At 48.4% G+C, this 18,322-nt stretch overlaps 1 protein-coding gene across 1 annotated transcript in view; it reads right to left on the bottom strand.

Annotated features, from left to right (window-relative positions):
- Window positions 1–18,322, bottom strand: part of LOC115373871 (collagen alpha-6(VI) chain-like) — a 73,426-nt gene that overhangs the window by 44,141 nt on the left and 10,963 nt on the right. The window contains exons 2-5 of the mRNA XM_030072484.1: window positions 4,420–4,524; window positions 2,805–3,413; window positions 1,344–1,931; window positions 1–452 (exon numbers count right to left, since the gene is read on the bottom strand). The exon at window positions 1–452 is cut by the window's left edge and continues 118 nt beyond it. Of these exons, the coding sequence (XP_029928344.1) occupies window positions 1–452; window positions 1,344–1,931; window positions 2,805–3,413; window positions 4,420–4,495 (1,725 nt within the window). The 5' untranslated portion in view covers window positions 4,496–4,524. The remainder of the gene's footprint in view (window positions 453–1,343; window positions 1,932–2,804; window positions 3,414–4,419; window positions 4,525–18,322) is intronic.

Consider the following 18,322-nt stretch of genomic DNA (forward strand, 5'->3'; position numbering starts at 1 on the left):
TGCAGAACCTAGGCCGATCCCAACCACTGTTACCCCTTCTGACTTCACCAATCGAGATTCCTTAAACACTGCATCAGTCGAATCTCCTCCAGACACAACAACCAGGAACTGGCGGAAGCCTTGGTCTTCTCTGCCACCTGCGTCACTGGTGAATAACTGAGTGCTGGCATACTCCAAAGCTCTACCCAGGTTACGTGGCTCATTAGGTTGCAGTCGACGCAGTCGAAAGCGGCGGACAGCAGCTGAGATTTCCTCTTTGGTATTGTAAGCATTGAGGAGGAATTCAACTTTGGGTTCTTGGCCAAACTGGGCCAAACCAATGCGGTGGGCGGAGACTCCGACATCAAGTTGGTTGACCAGCCGGGCGAGGAGGGTCCTGGTCTGTTGGAAGTCTTGCTGACTCAGGCTATTATCCACCAGGAAGAAAATGTCTGCAAACCTTTTTACCAGGGCTGAAAAAATGAACAATACAACAATTCAGACAAACATAAAAACAAACCAAATTATCGCTACTTTATCCGATAAGTTTGTTTTGTGACTGACAATGATTGTTTACTTGCCAAAGCAGATGGAAGAGTGGCCAGTGCTATTTTACCAGCCGATCTAACTCTCACAATGGAATGATGGCTGGTGAAGTGTCCAGTTGACTAATTTACTGGCCATAGAAAACATTTACCAGTACAATTAATCTGATTCCCATTAATGGTTCCACTGCTGTTAAACTGATAGATGAAAAAAGCTGAAAGCCCATCTGACAGAGCCCCCACTCTAAAGCCTTTTTACTTCCCATGGTCTAAGTGTAGCTGCAGAGATCAAGAAAACATTTCTGTGGGTAAGTCAAACCTCGCATTGCAGCAAATGGTCCTGTCCTGTTATTTTCTCTGTCTGACTCATTTTGTTTCCCTGTGTCTGCCTCTTTATGTTGCATATTTTGGCTGAAGCTGCACTGTGACTGCCTGACCTCAAAAGTCACTGAAACTAGAGTGTCTTGCCTTATTAATCACTATAGAAATAAATATGTGTTGTGTTTGCAGGCTTGGTTGATAAGATGATGTGGAAAGACACTCTTTTAGAGATTTGCTCTACAAGGAACGTTAAGTCAAAGTATACAGCTGTAGAACATGGGCCACCCCAAAGTAACTTACAACCAGGTGTAAGAACACCCTACCAGAGGAATCAAACTGTCACCACCTCTAAAGATACTCATTTGTGTCATTGTAAAAAATGGATTTCCTCCTCCTATTACATTGATATCATTCTTATTGATGTTTGTATCCGTTTACTGTTAAAGGTAGCTAAACTGAAAAACATTCTACTATGTTACCCAGACTTCTTTGCCTTACCTTGCCTCTGGTCCTCCATGGAGACACACACTGTTTGCAGCAGACTGTCAATCAGCCTCTGCAGAGCCTGGTAGTTATCGATACTGAACAGGAAACGCTCATGGGGCCGGTTGGTGACGCCCTGGAGCTCCATCATGTTGGCCGCTCCCACCCCGATTCCAAAAATAATGACTCCCTGCTTCCTCAGTTGCTGGGCGGGTGCTATCACGTCATCCTCAGAGTCCCCGTCCGTGATGACGATGGCGATCTGAGGCACCCGCTGGTCAGCACGGCTTCCAGCCTGTGCAGTGAAATATTGCGTCTCCAGGAAGGAGATGGCTTTCCCCGTTGCCGTGCCTCCCGTTCGGTAGGGCAGGTTGTCCACTTGGGCCAGCAGAGATTGTTTGTCCATGTGATCCTTCAGCAGGAACTCCTGGTGAGGCTCATTGCTGTACTGTGCCAAGCCAACCCGAACTTTGTCAGCACCGATGTCCAGACCCTCAATGAATTTGCGAAGGAACTGTCGCACCTCCTGAAAGTTATCGATGCCGATGCTGGAGGAGCCATCAACCAGGAAGACGATGTCAGCCACAGTGGCTTTGGCACATTCTGGACAGGAGAGAGAAGACAGTCAACATCTGCAGGGACAACCTCAACAATATTCACTGCATGTGTGTGTGTGTGTGTGTGTACTCACCAAAAACACTTATTTGGTTACATGATGTATGTTCATGTTGTTAATACTGTAATGAAATATTCTATTGAAAAGGTTTAAATTGTTTCCAATTTCCAAAATATTACATTTTACCATTTGCCATCGATCCCTGGCCTTATGTAAATCAACATCATCACTCTGTGTGTGTTTGTGTGTTTGTGTGTGTGTGTGTGTGTGTGTGTGTGTGTGTGTGTCTGTGTGTCTGTGTTTGATACATTTGGTATTTACTCCATTGCAGCATTTGTTCATTTGAGAAAATTCAATTATCTGTTAGAAATTATTCTAACAGATAATTCAATTTAATCCATTTTAGATAATGAAATGACCTAAAATGGATTATGGTGCTTGGCAACAAATCAAGAGTTGCCAGCCAAATGAGGAAGCAAGCTTGTGATGAGAAGGCTTCTGGTTTGAAAACCTTGTATGGCTTTGAAAAAATGGGAAAGTGAACGGGGTAGAGCTGTCTCCTCCCATCTATGATCAGTGGGCCTTTGAGCAAGGCACTGAATACAAATACTCTCGCTCCCAGAGTGACTGTGGGGAACTGGCAGAATGCCTGCCAAGGCTCTAAATGAGAACATGAGTCATGAGAACATCTTAGCATTTTAGGGGGATTCTGTTGGTCAAGGTAGTTTGCCTTTCACTTTGGTCAGTTTGGACATGGTATTCAGGAAAATTCTGAAGTCTTACTCTGACACGTCCAGATATATTAGTAGCTAAGTTTGATCACTGCTTCACCGCGACCTTTGCGGTATTACCCATGTTACCTTGAGCAGATAAGAGGAGTTGTCGTTTGGCTTCCTCCACCGCGGTGCACAGAGTCTGGATGACGCTCTGAGAAAGCCCCTGCAGCGCCGCAAAGTCAGACACACTGTAGACGTACTGGTCATGCGGCTCATTGGCTATCTCCCTCAGCTGGGCTTCATCTGCATCTTTGATTCCGATTGCGTACAAAATAATCCCCCTGCTCTTCAGCTGCTGGGCGTGGGGCTCCACATTGTCCTGTGACTGTCCGTCGGTGATCACCACAGCAATCTGCGGCACACCGTAGCGGGCTCTGCTTCCGGCTCCTTCAACAAAGTGCTCGGTCAGCATGAAATCCAAGCCCAGCCCTGTCTGAGTCCCACCACCCTTATATGGCAGGTTGCTGATGTACTGAAGAATGTCTTCCTTGCTCTGGTAGGTGTTGAGCAGGAATTCGGTACGCGGCGTGTTGCTGTACTGGACCAGGCCGATGCGGACGTGGTTGGGCCCAACGTCGAAGCTGTTGACTAGCGTGTAAAGAAACTGACGAACCTGCTCAAAGTTCTTGGTGCCGATGCTCCACGAGCCGTCGACCAAGAAGACGATGTCAGCCACTGCCTCCTGCGTGCAGACTGGGAGGGAGGGGAGAGCAGCGTCCGTCAGCTCACAGACGGGCTCTGCAAGATGAGGAGCTGCAGGCTGATGCTGTGAAAACCACTTACCATCCAGGTGGTTCCTGGTTCTTACAAGTTTTCCAGGAGCGCAAAAGTGTCAGCATGATCTGAAACTACAACAGGCGCGTGGTGTGCGTTTGTGTGCAGGCCAAGGGGGTGGGGGAGAACTGCTTATTTAAAGGACATTGATTGATTTTTGGATGGGAGCAGGGATATAGTGCCAAAAGCACTTACCTCCAGAGTTCATCTTAGAAGCATTACAGGGATGCAAAAGCGTGAGAGGAATACAGAAAGAAGTGGCGGTTTACACCTGCTTTTCCACCAACAGTGTTCACAGTGCAGATGGAGGTAGACAGGGTAGTTCCTGTTCAGGTTGGTGGCTGGAATGAACCAGCAACCATCCTTTCTGCTCTCTTTGCCGTCATGAAGTGTTGATCATCAGCTACAAAACTTTATGTTCCTTAAATGCGTGGTGATCAGTGCCATGATGCCCATTAAACGCCTGGTGATCAGTGCCGTGATGCCCATTCAACGCCTGGTGATCAGTGCCATGATGCCCATTATTGTGTGTTATAGCGAAGCACTTTAATGCTTCATTCACAGCGGGCAGCAGCAAAGAAGCACATTTCCATGCAGGGTTAGTATTAGTGCTCTTTGGGTGTTCAAAATGAACATGAACCATATGACTCACCGCTCCATTCTGTAGTGTAACGCCCATTGTGTGTGTGTGTTTGTGTGTGTGTGTGTGTGAACCAGTTTGTGTGTATGTGTGTGTCTGTTTTCTGCATGTCATCACGTAGATGTGTGCTTGTTGCTGTGCACTTGCATGCATTTCTGTGTTTACACTTCTTTAGATGGTTTATACAGATGTTGATGTACTAAAGCTGCAATGAAGTATTTTTGCCTTGATCCTTTGCTTTCTGCTGTGCAGGAAGTTAAGTCATAGTCTTGTAATCATACCCACCTGTTCTCTGTGCAGTGTTGCCATAGAAACACGCTGCTATGATGAGGCTGAAAAAAAGGCCTTGCCTCCCCTCCATGCTGGAATGGCTCTCACGTTTCTCTTTACCTGAAACACAGACACAATCCTTTGTGAACATAGAGATCAAAAGCATATTTACCCTCTGGAAAGCTAATGCATTTCGAGGGCATAATGTGGCATCAGCGGGCAGCTTTTATCCCCAGAATATCACTTTACCATGACAGCATACTTTCACAGCTTGGGTGGCCCAGCTGGGAATTCAGCCCCCAACGCTGGCAGTGTTGGTGCTTTTCTCTAAGGAGTGACACAGGACACTACACTTCTTAACTGAGAGAGGGCTACATTTAAATTACATAAAAACTCTATCATACCTCATGTCTTACATAAGTCATATTGTATAACCTGCAGTCTCTTTGTGCTTTGCTGTCTGGGAGGCTGCAACCTGACAGCACATGAATGTGACCAGCCCAGTATGAAGGCAAAGCATGCAAAAGACCCGCCAGTCTGACCCACCAGTCTGAGGTGTAAAAGACTCAGGGTTTTATGAAGGAACAGTAACATGGCGTGGCATAAAGGGAGCAACTCGAGTTCAAGCCCAAGTCCCAGCAAAGCTGGAGTTTCTTTTTAACCTGTTTGATATTGTCAGCTTGCTAGTTAATGTTGCTAGCTAAAGTTTCCTGAACCTTAACCCAACTCTTAGCCAAGTATTTTAATTAACGTTAGCTAACAAGCGAAGAAGCTAACGTTTGTGGTGACACCACTGATGACATGGCCCTTGCTCAAAACATATAAAATAAGAGCAACCCAAACAAGCCATTACCTGTCCCAAACCCTAACCAAACCCTGACTTTAAAAATAATTACCACTCTATACAGTTTTAGAAACATAATTGTTGTTGAGGACAAAAGGTGAGGGTCTGCCTCTGCCCACAGCTCTGCACATCAGGAGCCACATGGACTCACATGAACTCAATGCCAGGTCTAACACACTCTGATTCAGGAACAGGGCTCACACAGCAGTGCATATAACAGTCCATCACACCTGGTGTGTGAGCACAAGGGAGAGCATCTCCCTCTGATTGGTGCCTCTAATGATAAATTCTGACCAACCAGCGGTCAGGAGTGTTGTGATGGCATTGGGGCTGCAGGGTTCTGGGTGGCAGGATCCTGGGTTCCACACAGAACCCTCACCACAGGCCCATTCTTCCTAACAAGCACATAGTAACTCCCCACAACATCCAACAGGACAAAGGAATGGCAAATCCTTCCAGAATTTCCCTGGTTGGGATCAATAAAGTATATCTATCTATCTATCTATCTATCTATCTATCTATCTATCAAACCAAGAGATTAAGAAATGCTTCTTTCACTCAACATGTCTTTTCACTCAGGACCTTGAAAGGTTCGTGCCTCCAGAGCAGCTCTGCCTTTGAAAAACATTTGTAAAGAAGTACATTTTTGGTGATTTTAAATTTTGCTTACAACAAAAATACACACAGTGTGAGCTGCCATATCAGCCAGTAGTAAGACTCTGATTAGGAAAGCAGTCAGTTGTGAACTGGCAGCTTCATCAGACTTTAGGGCTTAGGGGTGTGTAAAGTGGGCGTCTTCCGACAGTGTCAGTGCAATTAAAAAAAATGAGTCCCCAGTTCAGGATCCACAGTGTCATGAACTCGTCTCCTCCAAATGGCAGAAAACCACAAAGGCAGCCAAGGGATTTCACAGTGTAAATCACAGCAGTGTGCATGGCAAGGTTTCCAATCTGGTCTGTATTACAGACCCAAAGTAAATCACAGCAGAGCCCAAGGGAACGTGTGCAACTCAAGACTGTAGGAACGTGTGTGACAATGTGTGTGTGTTTGGGCATTAACGACGCCAGACTTTTTCACGTTGACATTTCAACCAATGTCGTCGACGTTACATTGACCCGTCAACACTGCTTTGGGGGCTGGGCGGGGGTTAATGACGTCGACCTTTCGACGGGTCGACGTTTCGACGGTTCGACCTTTACATTAATGTCCTAGTGTGTGTGTCTGACTTAGCAATATTTTTTGGGACAAATTCTAAACTAAAAACCAGTTAACAGCCTTTTGGGGACTGTGTCCCCAACTGGGAAAAGGCTGACCTTTGGGTTAAGTTTGGGGTATCCAGGAAATCAGTGTAAGTCTATGACCCCTAAGTAATGTGACCTAGGTCAATGTGTGTGGGTGTGCTTGTGTGTGTGTGTGTGTGTGTGTGTGTGCATGTGTGCAAGAGACAGACTGTCTGCACATGTCAGCATCCATGTCAGTGAGACATAAATGTCTGTTTTCATGACGCTTATTTTTTTAAGTCAGTATGCACTTGACATGATCTTGAGTGTGTATGTGTGTGTGGGAGGGCGGGGTACTACGACTACCATATTTTACTTTTCAAAATAAAGTTACAAAGGGCTTTACAGAGACAAGAATGAGAAATTTAATGTAGTAGAGCAGAGTGTGATAATAGAGTAGAGCAGAGTGTGATAACAGAGTAGAGCAGAGTGTGATAACAGAGTAGAGCAGAGTGTGATAATAGAGTAGAGCAGAGTGTGATAACAGAGTAGAGCAGAGTAGAGCAGAGTGTGATAATAGAGTAGAGCAGAGTGTGATAACAGAGTAGAGCAGAGTAGAGCAGAGTGTGATAACAGAGTAGAGCAGAGTAGAGCAGAGTGTGATAACAGAGTAGAGCAGAGTGTGATAATAGAGTAGAGCAGAGTAGAGATCAGTGCAGTAGAGAAAAGCAGAGCAGAGTCTCAGTAAAGTCTATGTAATGTGTTTAACTGAGAAGAGGAGGAACAAAGAGCAGGAGAAATTACAGAAATTACAGATATTACATTGCATTTTTACTGTATCACACAGATTGTATTACAATATTACATTATTACATTACAGATCCTCATTTGCCTGCACAGCCAAATGTTTCCACATTTGCACCTGGCAGAGGAGTCCTGACAGTTTGTGTTGGCGTTCGTTCAGCCGTCTCCAAACACCGTCAGCGTCCAACCAAGCAGGCAGGATTCCTCCGAGCGGCCGGCTTCATTTACTCAGAACACTTTCTTCATAAATACAGTCACAGCACGGCAGCAGGTCCCTGACAGCTGGAGAGCGGCTGGACTGACTCAGGAATGCTGTCAGACACCGTCACCAAATGGGAGCAGCCAGCAGAGGATAAACACTCTCAAGCTCCGACAGGGAGAGTCTGAGCTCTTTAAACCTGGAGCCGGTTCTCCACGACGCTGCATCAGAGCGTCTGCAGCGCCGCAGGCCGCCTGCCACACAGCAGCACTGCGACCCCTCAGGTCCTCTTTATACAGATACACCTGATGTTCTACCTGATGTCCTGACCTGCTGTCACCTGGTCAGGCCGGTCGGTGCTCTGAGACCCTGCCAGGCCGGGTCCAGGAGTCTGAGCGCTGCGTCCTCACAGAGACATGCAGACGCTGTTCTCTCCACAGAAATCTGTATTCCTAAAAAAGAAAGTGCACTGAGAACGTGCGCACCTTCCTGCAGACGGCACACCTGCACACACACACAGCTTTGGCTGCTGGAGAAGAGGCAGAAAATAACAAGAAAGTGATTTTATTATTGTAACTTTATTATTTCAATCTACTAAGTGTCCTTAAAGTCAAATTTATTGTGCATGTGTGATTTTGTACAAGCCTATTTATCTATTTTTTTTTAATTATTATATTTGTGGGTAAGAATGTGTGTGTCAGTGTGTGACACATAATCCAAAGTGCTTGCTGGGTGGATTGATCAGGAGGCTCCTGTGTGATCAGCTGATATTGATGATGATGAGCTGGAAAGAGGCGGAGCTTGGGCAGCAACAGGGACTCACATGGAAAAGAGATCATGAGGTGTCGGCCACCCTAGTGAGGATAAGCGGTTTAGAAGATGAATGAATGAATGAATGAGGTGTCAGCCTCCATTTGTGGCTGATTGTGGGAGCGTGCATGAGGCTCGTGCACGTGCCAGTGACCCACAGACTGAGCTTTAGAAAACAGAAGCATGCGTTCACACAGCTTTATGAATCTGAGCAGGAGAACGCGTCTGATGTTTCAGGCTCTGTGTGAACTCAGTTTAGACGTGAATCTACACTCAGTTTGAAACAGCTGATCTCACATAAACACGTGAAATGACCACGACTTTCTGAACTGAAGCTTTCTAGCAGAGTTTCAGGAGCAGAACCTCAACAACACCTCTTCCTGCATTCCTATAAATACTCTCATATTCTGCAACCCACCCTTCCGCCTTATTCTTCCTCTCCTCTTGCTCCTCTCTCCTCCTCCCTCCCCTCCTGTCTGAGGGTCTGTCAAGCCTCACACAACCATCATCATCTCATCAATTAATCATTTAGTCGCCTCTTGTTGATGGTGTGGTCCTTGCTAGTAAACAACGCAACAACACGGGTTAAAATTGCGTGCTGGCACCATGCAAGTAACGACAAAGCAAAGTCAGTTAAGACAAATTATGCTCCACCACCAACACGTTTACAAAGCTCAAAGTACTCGGTTGAAGCTGGGGTCAGGTCATGCTAGTAAGCTAACATTGTAAACAAAACGAGCAAACAAACAAGCAAACAAACAAACAAACAAACAACCAGCACACTCCTCTCGTCACTAACGGCTGATTGAGACGCCCCCGGCCTCGTCCCACAGACTTCAAGCTGCTGGTGACTTGTGCGTCCGCCATGATGACGGATCCTCACCGACGTTTCACTGGCGTTGTTTCGACATTCACACGTGGTTTTAACTCGTCGTGCCACCACGGCTTAACGCCTCGTTAAGAGAGCCGTGCTCGTTTCCCATATTTCTGTCAGACCAGCTGATAAAACCTTCATGTGTCTGCCCCCCGGCCGCAGACACATGAAGGCACCGAGCAGCATAGCTCCGCTCTGAGGGTTAAAAAGCTTCTTCTCCAGCAAAACTGCCAAACCCCAAAGCTGTGTCACTTTACCACACACATGCACGTGCACGCACACACACACACACACACACACACACGCACGCACGCACGCACGCACGCACACACACACACACACACACACACACACACACACACACACACAGAAGAGAGAGAGGAGGCTGTCCAGCTGGTCAGACAGTAACAGAAATCTCATCATGTAGGGAAATAATATCATGTGGCAGCTGACAGAACCTCTCCACTCTGTATCACTCAGCCTGCAACTGGTCAGCCTGGTCAGCCTGCTACTGGTCAGCCTGCTGCTGGTCAGCCTGTTACTGGTCAGCCTGGTCAGCCTGCTACTGGTCAGCCTGCTGCTGGTCAGCCTGTTACTGGTCAGCCTGGTCAGCCTGCTACTGGTCAGCCTGCTGCTGGTCAGCCTGTTACTGGTCAGCCCGCTACTGGTCAGCCTGGTCAGCCTGGTCAGCCTGCTGCTGGTCAGCCTGGTCAGCCTGCTGCTGGTCAGCCTGGTCAGCCTGCTACTGGTCAGCCTGCTGCTGGTCAGCCTGGTCAGCCTGCTACTGGTCAGCCTGCTACTGGTCAGCCTGCTGCTGGTCAGCCTGGTCAGCCTGCAACTGGTCAGCCTGCAACTGGTCAGCCTGGTCAGCCTGGTCAGCCTGCTACTGGTCAGCCTGTTACTGGTCAGCCTGCTACTGGTCAGCCTGGTCAGCCTGGTCAGCCTGCTACTGGTCAGCCTGCTACTGGTCAGCCTGGTCAGCCTGCTACTGGTCAGCCTGCTGCTGGTCAGCCTGGTCAGCCTGCAACTGGTCAGCCTGGTCAGCCTGGTCAGCCTGCTACTGGTCAGCCTGCTACTGGTCAGCCTGCAACTGGTCAGCCTGCTGCTGGTCAGCCTGGTCAGCCTGCTACTGGTCAGCCTGCTACTGGTCAGCCTGCAACTGGTCAGCCTGCTGCTGGTCAGCCTGGTCAGCCTGCTGCTGGTCAGCCTGCTACTGGTCAGCCTGCTACTGGTCAGCCTGCTACTGGTCAGCCTGGTCAGCCTGCTACTGGTCAGCCTGCTGCTGGTCAGCCTGGTCAGCCTGCTACTGGTCAGCCTGCTGCTGGTCAGCCTGGTCAGCCTGCTGCTGGTCAGCCTGCTACTGGTCAGCCTGCTGCTGGTCAGCCTGCTGCTGGTCAGCCTGGTCAGCCTGCTACTGGTCAGCCTGCTACTGGTCAGCCTGCAACTGGTCAGCCTGCAACTGGTCAGCCTGCTGCTGGTCAGCCTGCTACTGGTCAGCCTGCTGCTGGTCAGCCTGCTGCTGGTCAGCCTGCTACTGGTCAGCCTGCTACTGGTCAGCCTGCTACTGGTCAGCCTGGTCAGCCTGCAACTGGTCAGCCTGCTGCTGGTCAGCCTGCTACTGGTCAGCCTGCTACTGGTCAGCCTGCTGCTGGTCAGCCTGGTCAGCCTGCTACTGGTCAGCCTGCAACTGGTCAGCCTGCTGCTGGTCAGCCTGGTCAGCCTGCTACTGGTCAGCCTGCTGCTGGTCAGCCTGTTACTGGTCAGCCTGGTCAGCCTGCTGCTGGTCAGCCTGTTACTGGTCAGCCTGCTACTGGTCAGCCTGGTCAGCCTGTTGCTGGTCAGCCTGTTACTGGTCAGCCTGCTGCTGGTCAGCCTGCTACTGGTCAGCCTGCTACTGGTCAGCCTGCTGCTGGTCAGCCTGCTGGTTGTCGGTTGTTATTGGTTGCAAGATTCCACATTTGGACATAGAGCATCATAAATAATTTCATAACCTCAACTATCAGAAGAATCAAACAAAATTAGTTTAAATTACACTGACGTGTTCAGGAGCAGCTGGAGTTTTATGCACCTTTTTGTGCGTTAATTAGCACTCCAACAGAGCATGACGAGCACAGCGGGAAGGCTTCATCACGGCACTCCATCACTCAGTCATACAGGGAACATAGCACCTTCACACCCACAACACCTCGCTCCTCGCCGAGGAACAATGTGGGGCAGATGACAGCCTCTGCACCACACAGATGATGATGATTGCCTATATCCCAGGTAACATGCAAAGTGCCACACACACACACACACACACTCACTCTCTCTCTCTCTCTCTCTCACACACACACACACACACACACACACACACACAGACAGCACAGTAGAGCTGCAGAAGAGAATCCTCAGATAACAGCAGATATCTGACCTTGTGTAGGGAAATGACTCGGCGTGCCAGCTGATAGAGGAAACAGCAGCCTGTTCACTTCTGCAGACGTTTCACTCGACCTCCTCAGGCCTGCTGGCGTGCATCAGGCAACCCTCAACACACACACACACACACACACACACACACACGTCTTGCCAGGGGCAGCTTCCCCAGAGGAGAGGACAGGAGTGGATCTGCCATACTTGTGGTGAACATGTGAAGACGAGACATGTGACTCTGCAGAAGATCCCCACAGATTTTCTTGATTTGAAAGTGCTTGAAAGACAGAGCGCAGTCTGAGTGCTTTAGTTTGCCAAATAACCAGCAGACAACAAAGAGCTGAGCGCGGAGCTGAGGGGTGTGTCAGCTCTGTTTCCTCGACCCGCCAACAGACACTAATAACCGACAGATTGATCCCCGTCCCTTTAAAGTCACAATGTGATGGCACTTTGAGACGGAGACGAGTCACGAGCTGCTCCCATCAGCATGTTGGGAAAAATGACACCTTTGTGCTGAAACCCACACGGGTTGAACATATTTTTTTCTTCTAACGATGAAAGTCCACAAGGCGTGTTTGTTGGAGCAAAACATTTTGAAATCTGTCTGAGGTCAGAGGCGAGGCTGCCTGTTGACCTCTGACCGTCCCACTGAAGATGTTTTTAAAAAAGGATTTTAGCGGTTCAGCTAAACTGTCTCCTGTCTCTGTATGAAAGGGATGGATATTCTTGTCATAATGACAACGCACCACATGTACAGAACATTTGAACGTATTGAGTTTCGATGAAGTGACAGAGTATGAAGAGCTAACATTAGCAGCAGAGAGAGGAAAAAAGACGTTTGATGGAGCTGCTCTGAATTATCATGTGTGCCTTCTGCTGCTACATGAAGTCATCACTACAGATTTTTTTCACTTTTCCTGGCCGTAAAAGTAATTTAATTTTGACATAAAAACACAATATGATAAAATGCCTGTCATTTTATTGGCCTGAACTGCGGCTGGACCGGCCTGTGTGAGCCGTCCTGCTCCAGCAGGAGCCTGGGGACGGGGCGGCCGCCAGGCCTCCAGCACGTCCACAGGAACACGGAGCGTCTGGGACGCCCCGCTTCACAACACGTTTTATCTGCTGTCAGCAAGGAAGCTGCAGTCTCCCCCATTTCTGCAGAGGAGGCGGCTGTTCCAGAGAACCGAAGCCCAGCGGAGGAAAGACGTTTAGGTCCAGAGTCTGCAGAGCCTGAACATTCACATCACACTCGGGTCAAACTGTGAAGGGCGGAGACTGTGTGGCCGTTTCATGGCCTCGTGTTTGTGGTTCAGGAGCGCAGGTCTCCACTCACTCTCCACTGTCCCAAAGCAAAAGTGGACCATCACAAATATGAAATGTTGTTTTGAGTTATTCGTACACTAAAGCATTAGCATGAAAAATGAACAGTGGAAACACAGCGCACTCAGGTATTATTTGACTATTTGAACATTTTTACACTGCATCTTGGGAAAAAGAAGACACTGATTTCGAGTTTAATGACGGCAACACATTTCTTGCTGCCGTTCAGGAATGTATGAGAAATTCTGAGCTCCAGTGAACGCAGCACCAGCTGTTCGCAGCAGAAGAAAAGCTAAGAGTTGCAACCATTTGTATGTGTGTGTGTGTGTGTGTGTGTGTGTACAGTGTAAAGCTTGTTTGCAAAAAAAGTTTAAAGTCTCCAAATGTGGTTTGGAACTGATTTGCAAAAATCCCATTTCTTGTGTTTCCTTTGTTGTCCAGACGTCCTGAAATCAATCTGGACTTGACAGAAAGCGGATCTGGGCTGGCAGTGTGAACAAGGCCTTGGACTTTGACGAACTTGATCGGTGTCGATGCTGCAGATAATATTTCCAATCACTCAGCTTTAAATTTTAGATCAACCGACATAAACAAGCAACTGAGAGGGAGCAAGAAGGTCAAAGGTCAGAGGTCACAGCAGCTTGACAACAGATGGGATTTATTTTCCTGTGATGATGATGAGAAAAGTGCAAGTGGCAGGCAGTGAGAGCCAAGGGAAGTAAGAGGAGCAGGGGCGCCACCAGGAATTTTGGGCCCCATGAAAAAAAAAAAAAAAAAAAAAAAAAAAATATATATATATATATATATATATATATATATATATATATAATAATTTTATATTAGTTTTTACCTATTTTTTGGGGCCCCTGTCAGGCAAGGGCCCTTGGAATTGTCCTAACTTTTCCCCCATATACGATGCCCCTGAAGAGGAGAGATGTTCATATATACATATATATATATATATATAATATATATTCTGGGATTGAATTCTCTACTTGAGGGAAATTTGCCTCGTCTCAGTAGAACAGCTGTGTGTTGCGTGTGGCTGCTGAAGCTTTCCTGTCTCAGTCTCCTGTCTCCTGTCCCGTGAAAACAGCCACTCGCTTTCTACTGAGAGCCTCTCCGGTTTGATCACAGTCAGATTTATTAGCCAAGTCCGTCTGCAACACAAAGGAATTCAATTCGGTGGTTTGCTGTCTTATGCTGGCTAAATATGGAACAAAAGGAAAGTCAAAAATCCCCCCGAACTCTCAGCTTGATCACAACTGATCACACAAACCATCAAAAGCAAATTGTTTTTGCAGGCCTCGCAGCCGAACTTCACTGGAACATGTCTGGCTCTGGAAACCTGGACGCTGCAGACTCCCACCCGGCTTCCCAGCATCCTCTGGATTTCCTAGGAACACAGCATCACCCCAACCAGACTCATCAAAAAAGAATCAGCCCTGTCGGCCCATCTGGCTCCACTTTCCTGCGATCTGAAGGCATCTCGCTGCCACGCCACCTCACACACGGCAGGACCAGGACCAGGACCAGGCAGGCATGTCCAAGAGGCCTGGAGGTTCTGCAGCGAATCCTCAGCACAACTCCCTGAGTGAAGAGCTGCCCACCGCTTTCTCCTCTGTCTGTCTGTCTGTCTGTCTCTCTGTCTGTCTGTCTGTCTGTCTGTCTGTCTCTCTCTCTCTCTCTCTCTCTCTCTCTCTCTCTCTCTCTCTCTCTCTCCAGGGTAAAGCGGAGCTGGGCATCTTCATTCCAACACGAGACATCCAGCATTTTAAATTCTTAAATTCTTAAATCTTAAAGTCTTACACCTGCTCTGGAAAAGCAGCACCTTGACCTCTGAGCAGCCGACCACGCGGAGGCCGGTTGTTGTTTGGGATCTGTTTAAAAAATGTAAATGTTCTGATCTTAATTCAAGTTCTGCTGAAGAACTTTTAATAAAAGTTTGACAGTCAGTGTTGTGAGGTTCACACCGCCTGCAGCTTGACTGTCCAGTTTAAGACGTTTGTTAGAAAAGTCACCAAATGTGATACGTTACATGACTTTGGTGAAGTCATTCAAATAGTTACATTACTGATGGGTGGATAAATTATAAAAGTTTCTAAAAGTTAAAGACTTTGCCCTTTTATCTTCATTTGTCCACCTTTTTTCTTGCTCAGCTCGCTGTCTCCCTCCTAACAAACCCTTTAAAGGTCAGTTTACAGTCTGGCGATCTGTGATTGGCCGATAGACATCGCTACAATGTTGCCAACATTCCACCGTCTGATTGGACTTTGATTTGGACGCCGTCACACAGCGAGGATAAACACACCGGCCATTACAGTCTGCTGCTTCATGTCTCAGGCTGGGACAGCGGCTCCTCCGCTGCTGCTCACGTCAGGAGGGCTGCTGTGACACGAGGGAGCAACGGGGTCAAAGTTCAAGTCAGCTGAGGCTCAGCGACGGCATCCAAAGTATAAACCAACCGTCGCTGCGGCCGCCACAAAACCTCCAAAAACCTCCACAAACCTCCACAAACCTCCACAAACCTCCACAAACCTGCACGCCGTGTTTTAACTTCTCCTTCGCGACGTGTCGTCCTGCTCTGGGCAGGGTGTCGCTGCATTTCCACTGGATTCATATTTATTTGACATTACATATAATTTTCACAGTTTAGTGAAATCAGCCACGCTGGCACAGGTGGAAATGAAAGAACTGAAGCTCTTTGACTCTCAGACTTGATTAACACTCCGTCTCACATCCAACTGAAATTCAGTGCAGATTCATTTTCGAGGCTTGTGGGATCAGCTTCGAATGCGGAGGGCTGGATTTCCAAAAAAACAAACCCTTTGTGTTCCCTCTCCTCCAGGCTCCGGGCGTAAAGAACAGCCCAGTAAAAGTGACGCTAACCAGCGCCTGTGCAGTTTATGGGAGCTCGCTACGTAACTCCAGCATTGTGTGTGTGTGTGTGTGTGTGTGTGTGTGTGTGTGTGTGTGTGTGTGTGTGTGTGTGTGTGTGAGTGCATACGTTAACATGTGTGAACCCCCCTAAAAGCCTGTGTTTAGTCACAAGCCAAGTGTTTGGGGCCCCGGGGGCTGAGGGGGAGCAGGGTTCCTCTCTAATCTGAAGCATGTGAGCGTAATCGAAGCGGAGAGCGCCGCTGACGGCTGATTGAAAGGCGGAGCTCTGCATCTCTGACCTGCTGAAACGTATTTACACAAACGTCCATGCTCCGCTCTGATGGTATTTATGTAAGCAGCGCTCAGGCCGGTCTTTTCCGGTTCAGCTCTGCAGATGAAGCGCTGGATGTTAAAGAGCCGGGCCTCAATGTTTACAGCGGCGGTCTAACTGGATTTGGACGACAGGGTTGGTTCTCTGATGACCCTCGGCTCCAGATGGGCCTCTGGAGGGGGGGTGGGGGTGGGGGGGGGGGTGGGGGAGGGGTGGTGGGGGTGGTGGGGGCGGGGGTGGGGTGAGTTACCGCTGTGGATCGGTCTTGGAGTGTGCAGGCGGCTCTGGCAAAGTGCACTCAGGTCTGGAAATGTGATCAGCAGAGCGGCTGCCCAGCGAGATGAGCCATGAGCACAATCACGACACTTTCTCTGTCTTTTTTCTTTTTTTCTGCGAGGTTTGTGTTTCGGCCTTTTACCCACGAGGCCGTCTCGTCCGTGGAGGCCCGCTGGGTGATCGAATCCCAGCTGATGTTCCACGCTCAGCTAATTTTGTTATTTTGTGCCAGTAATTTGCTGTTTTGTGACGTATGTTGTGGGTCTTTAAGATTTCCCCTGGGTTCACACTCTTTAGTCGCCTCTCTAGTTGCCATTGTTAAGAGTAGGCCTGAGATTAATTAACTAGTTTTTAAGGTTTTAAGCCAAATTCAAGGTCTCTAAGCTAAATGAGGCTTGGTGTTAAGGTTAGGGTTTAGGGAAAAGGTAATGATAGCAAACTAACACTGGAAAACATGTTGGACTTTGAATTGAGGTTGCTCATGGGAAAGTCCGTGTGTTCGACCCACCCCCCACCCCCCGACCCCCACGTGCCTCCTTATGTGGACTCTGTCGCCGCCTGTAGACTAGGTCATGTTACTGCGGCGTTCTGAAACCCTGTGGTGTTCAGGCCGCGGGGGCTGGCTGCTGTTTTTCGGCGGCGCGAGCAGCAGAGCCTCACTGAGATCAGAAGGCCAGGGTCTCGCTGCCGGAGCCTTTAAAGCAGCGGTGAGTAAAGACTGACGCGCCTGCGGGAGGTCAGAGCTTCCTGAACGCTGCCAAATGACTCAACAATCAGTTATTCAGCTGCTGACATTTCTGGCTTTCAAATCTCAGTTTCTGTGTTATTGCAACGATAAAAAAACCCCATCCAGCGGGTCTGGCCCCCTGCCGCCCGCTGGTGATTTTTTACTTTGCTTGGCAATGCAAGTAAACACCACCAGTGAAGGACTGGCATCGCAACACTTCTCCTCTCTAAAGGCCAAAAAGCCCCATTCTGAGACCCAAACTGTTTTATTCCTGTTTTAAACAGAGCGATGAATCCACTCTCCACAAGAGGCTGCATCTCTGATCCGTGGAGCTCAGCTACCAGCAGAGTCTGTGGAGGACAGAGGCTCTTAACCCCCCAGACTGATCACACATCAGACCGCTGGGCTGTGTTTGATCAGATGATCAATCCTCATCTGATCAGATTCAGTTGTTCCAGAACTGTCTGGATTGCAGATCAGCATTTTAACAATCTGAGCAGTTTTATATGTTCTGTCCCTGGCCTGACTTCTAGTCAGTGACACAACAGTAAAAACAAAATATTCCCCAGTTTTCTGGGAACCCCCTGGAACCCTCTGAAGGACCCCTGGGCGTTCCTGGAGCCCAGGTTGAGAGCCGCTGGTATAAGAGACCAAAGTGCACAAATGAGCCATATCTGTGTTGTTTGTAATGAGCTTTGGGAAGATGCTCACACCACAGTAAATTCTTTCCAGAGCAACTAAATTATGCAGATCTGTCTTCCTGACAGCAGTGAACATGGTTGGGGTTCGGACGCAGAGGAGCTGGGTCGGCTTGGCAGAGGCAGAACTTAAAGCGAGGTAGGACTGAGGGGAGAAGATTTAAAGTCTGTGAGTCTGAGGCCCAAATCACTTCTGGGCGCTGGTTCCAGGGGCGTGGGAGGAGATGCTGGTCAAACACACACACACACACACACACACACACACACACACACACACACAGTTCCAGGCAGTGTTTCTCTAAACTAAGCGCCGGCTCAGCAGATAGGAGCAGGATGCTGGAGTGAATGTGTTTTGGTCTCTGGTGTCTGACTGTCTGACCTCCCACTGTGATGAACCTCCAAGCCGCAGGTCACATGACCTACATGGTGACCTGATCAGCTGATATTGCTGTTCCGTGAAGCTCCGCCCCAGCTCATCCTTTTTGACTATGGTACAATTTTTTTAGCATTTCATGACACA

The sequence above is a fragment of the Myripristis murdjan genome, chromosome 16 (assembly GCF_902150065.1).
Source record: "Myripristis murdjan chromosome 16, fMyrMur1.1, whole genome shotgun sequence".
Classification (NCBI taxonomy): domain Eukaryota; kingdom Metazoa; phylum Chordata; class Actinopteri; order Holocentriformes; family Holocentridae; genus Myripristis; species Myripristis murdjan.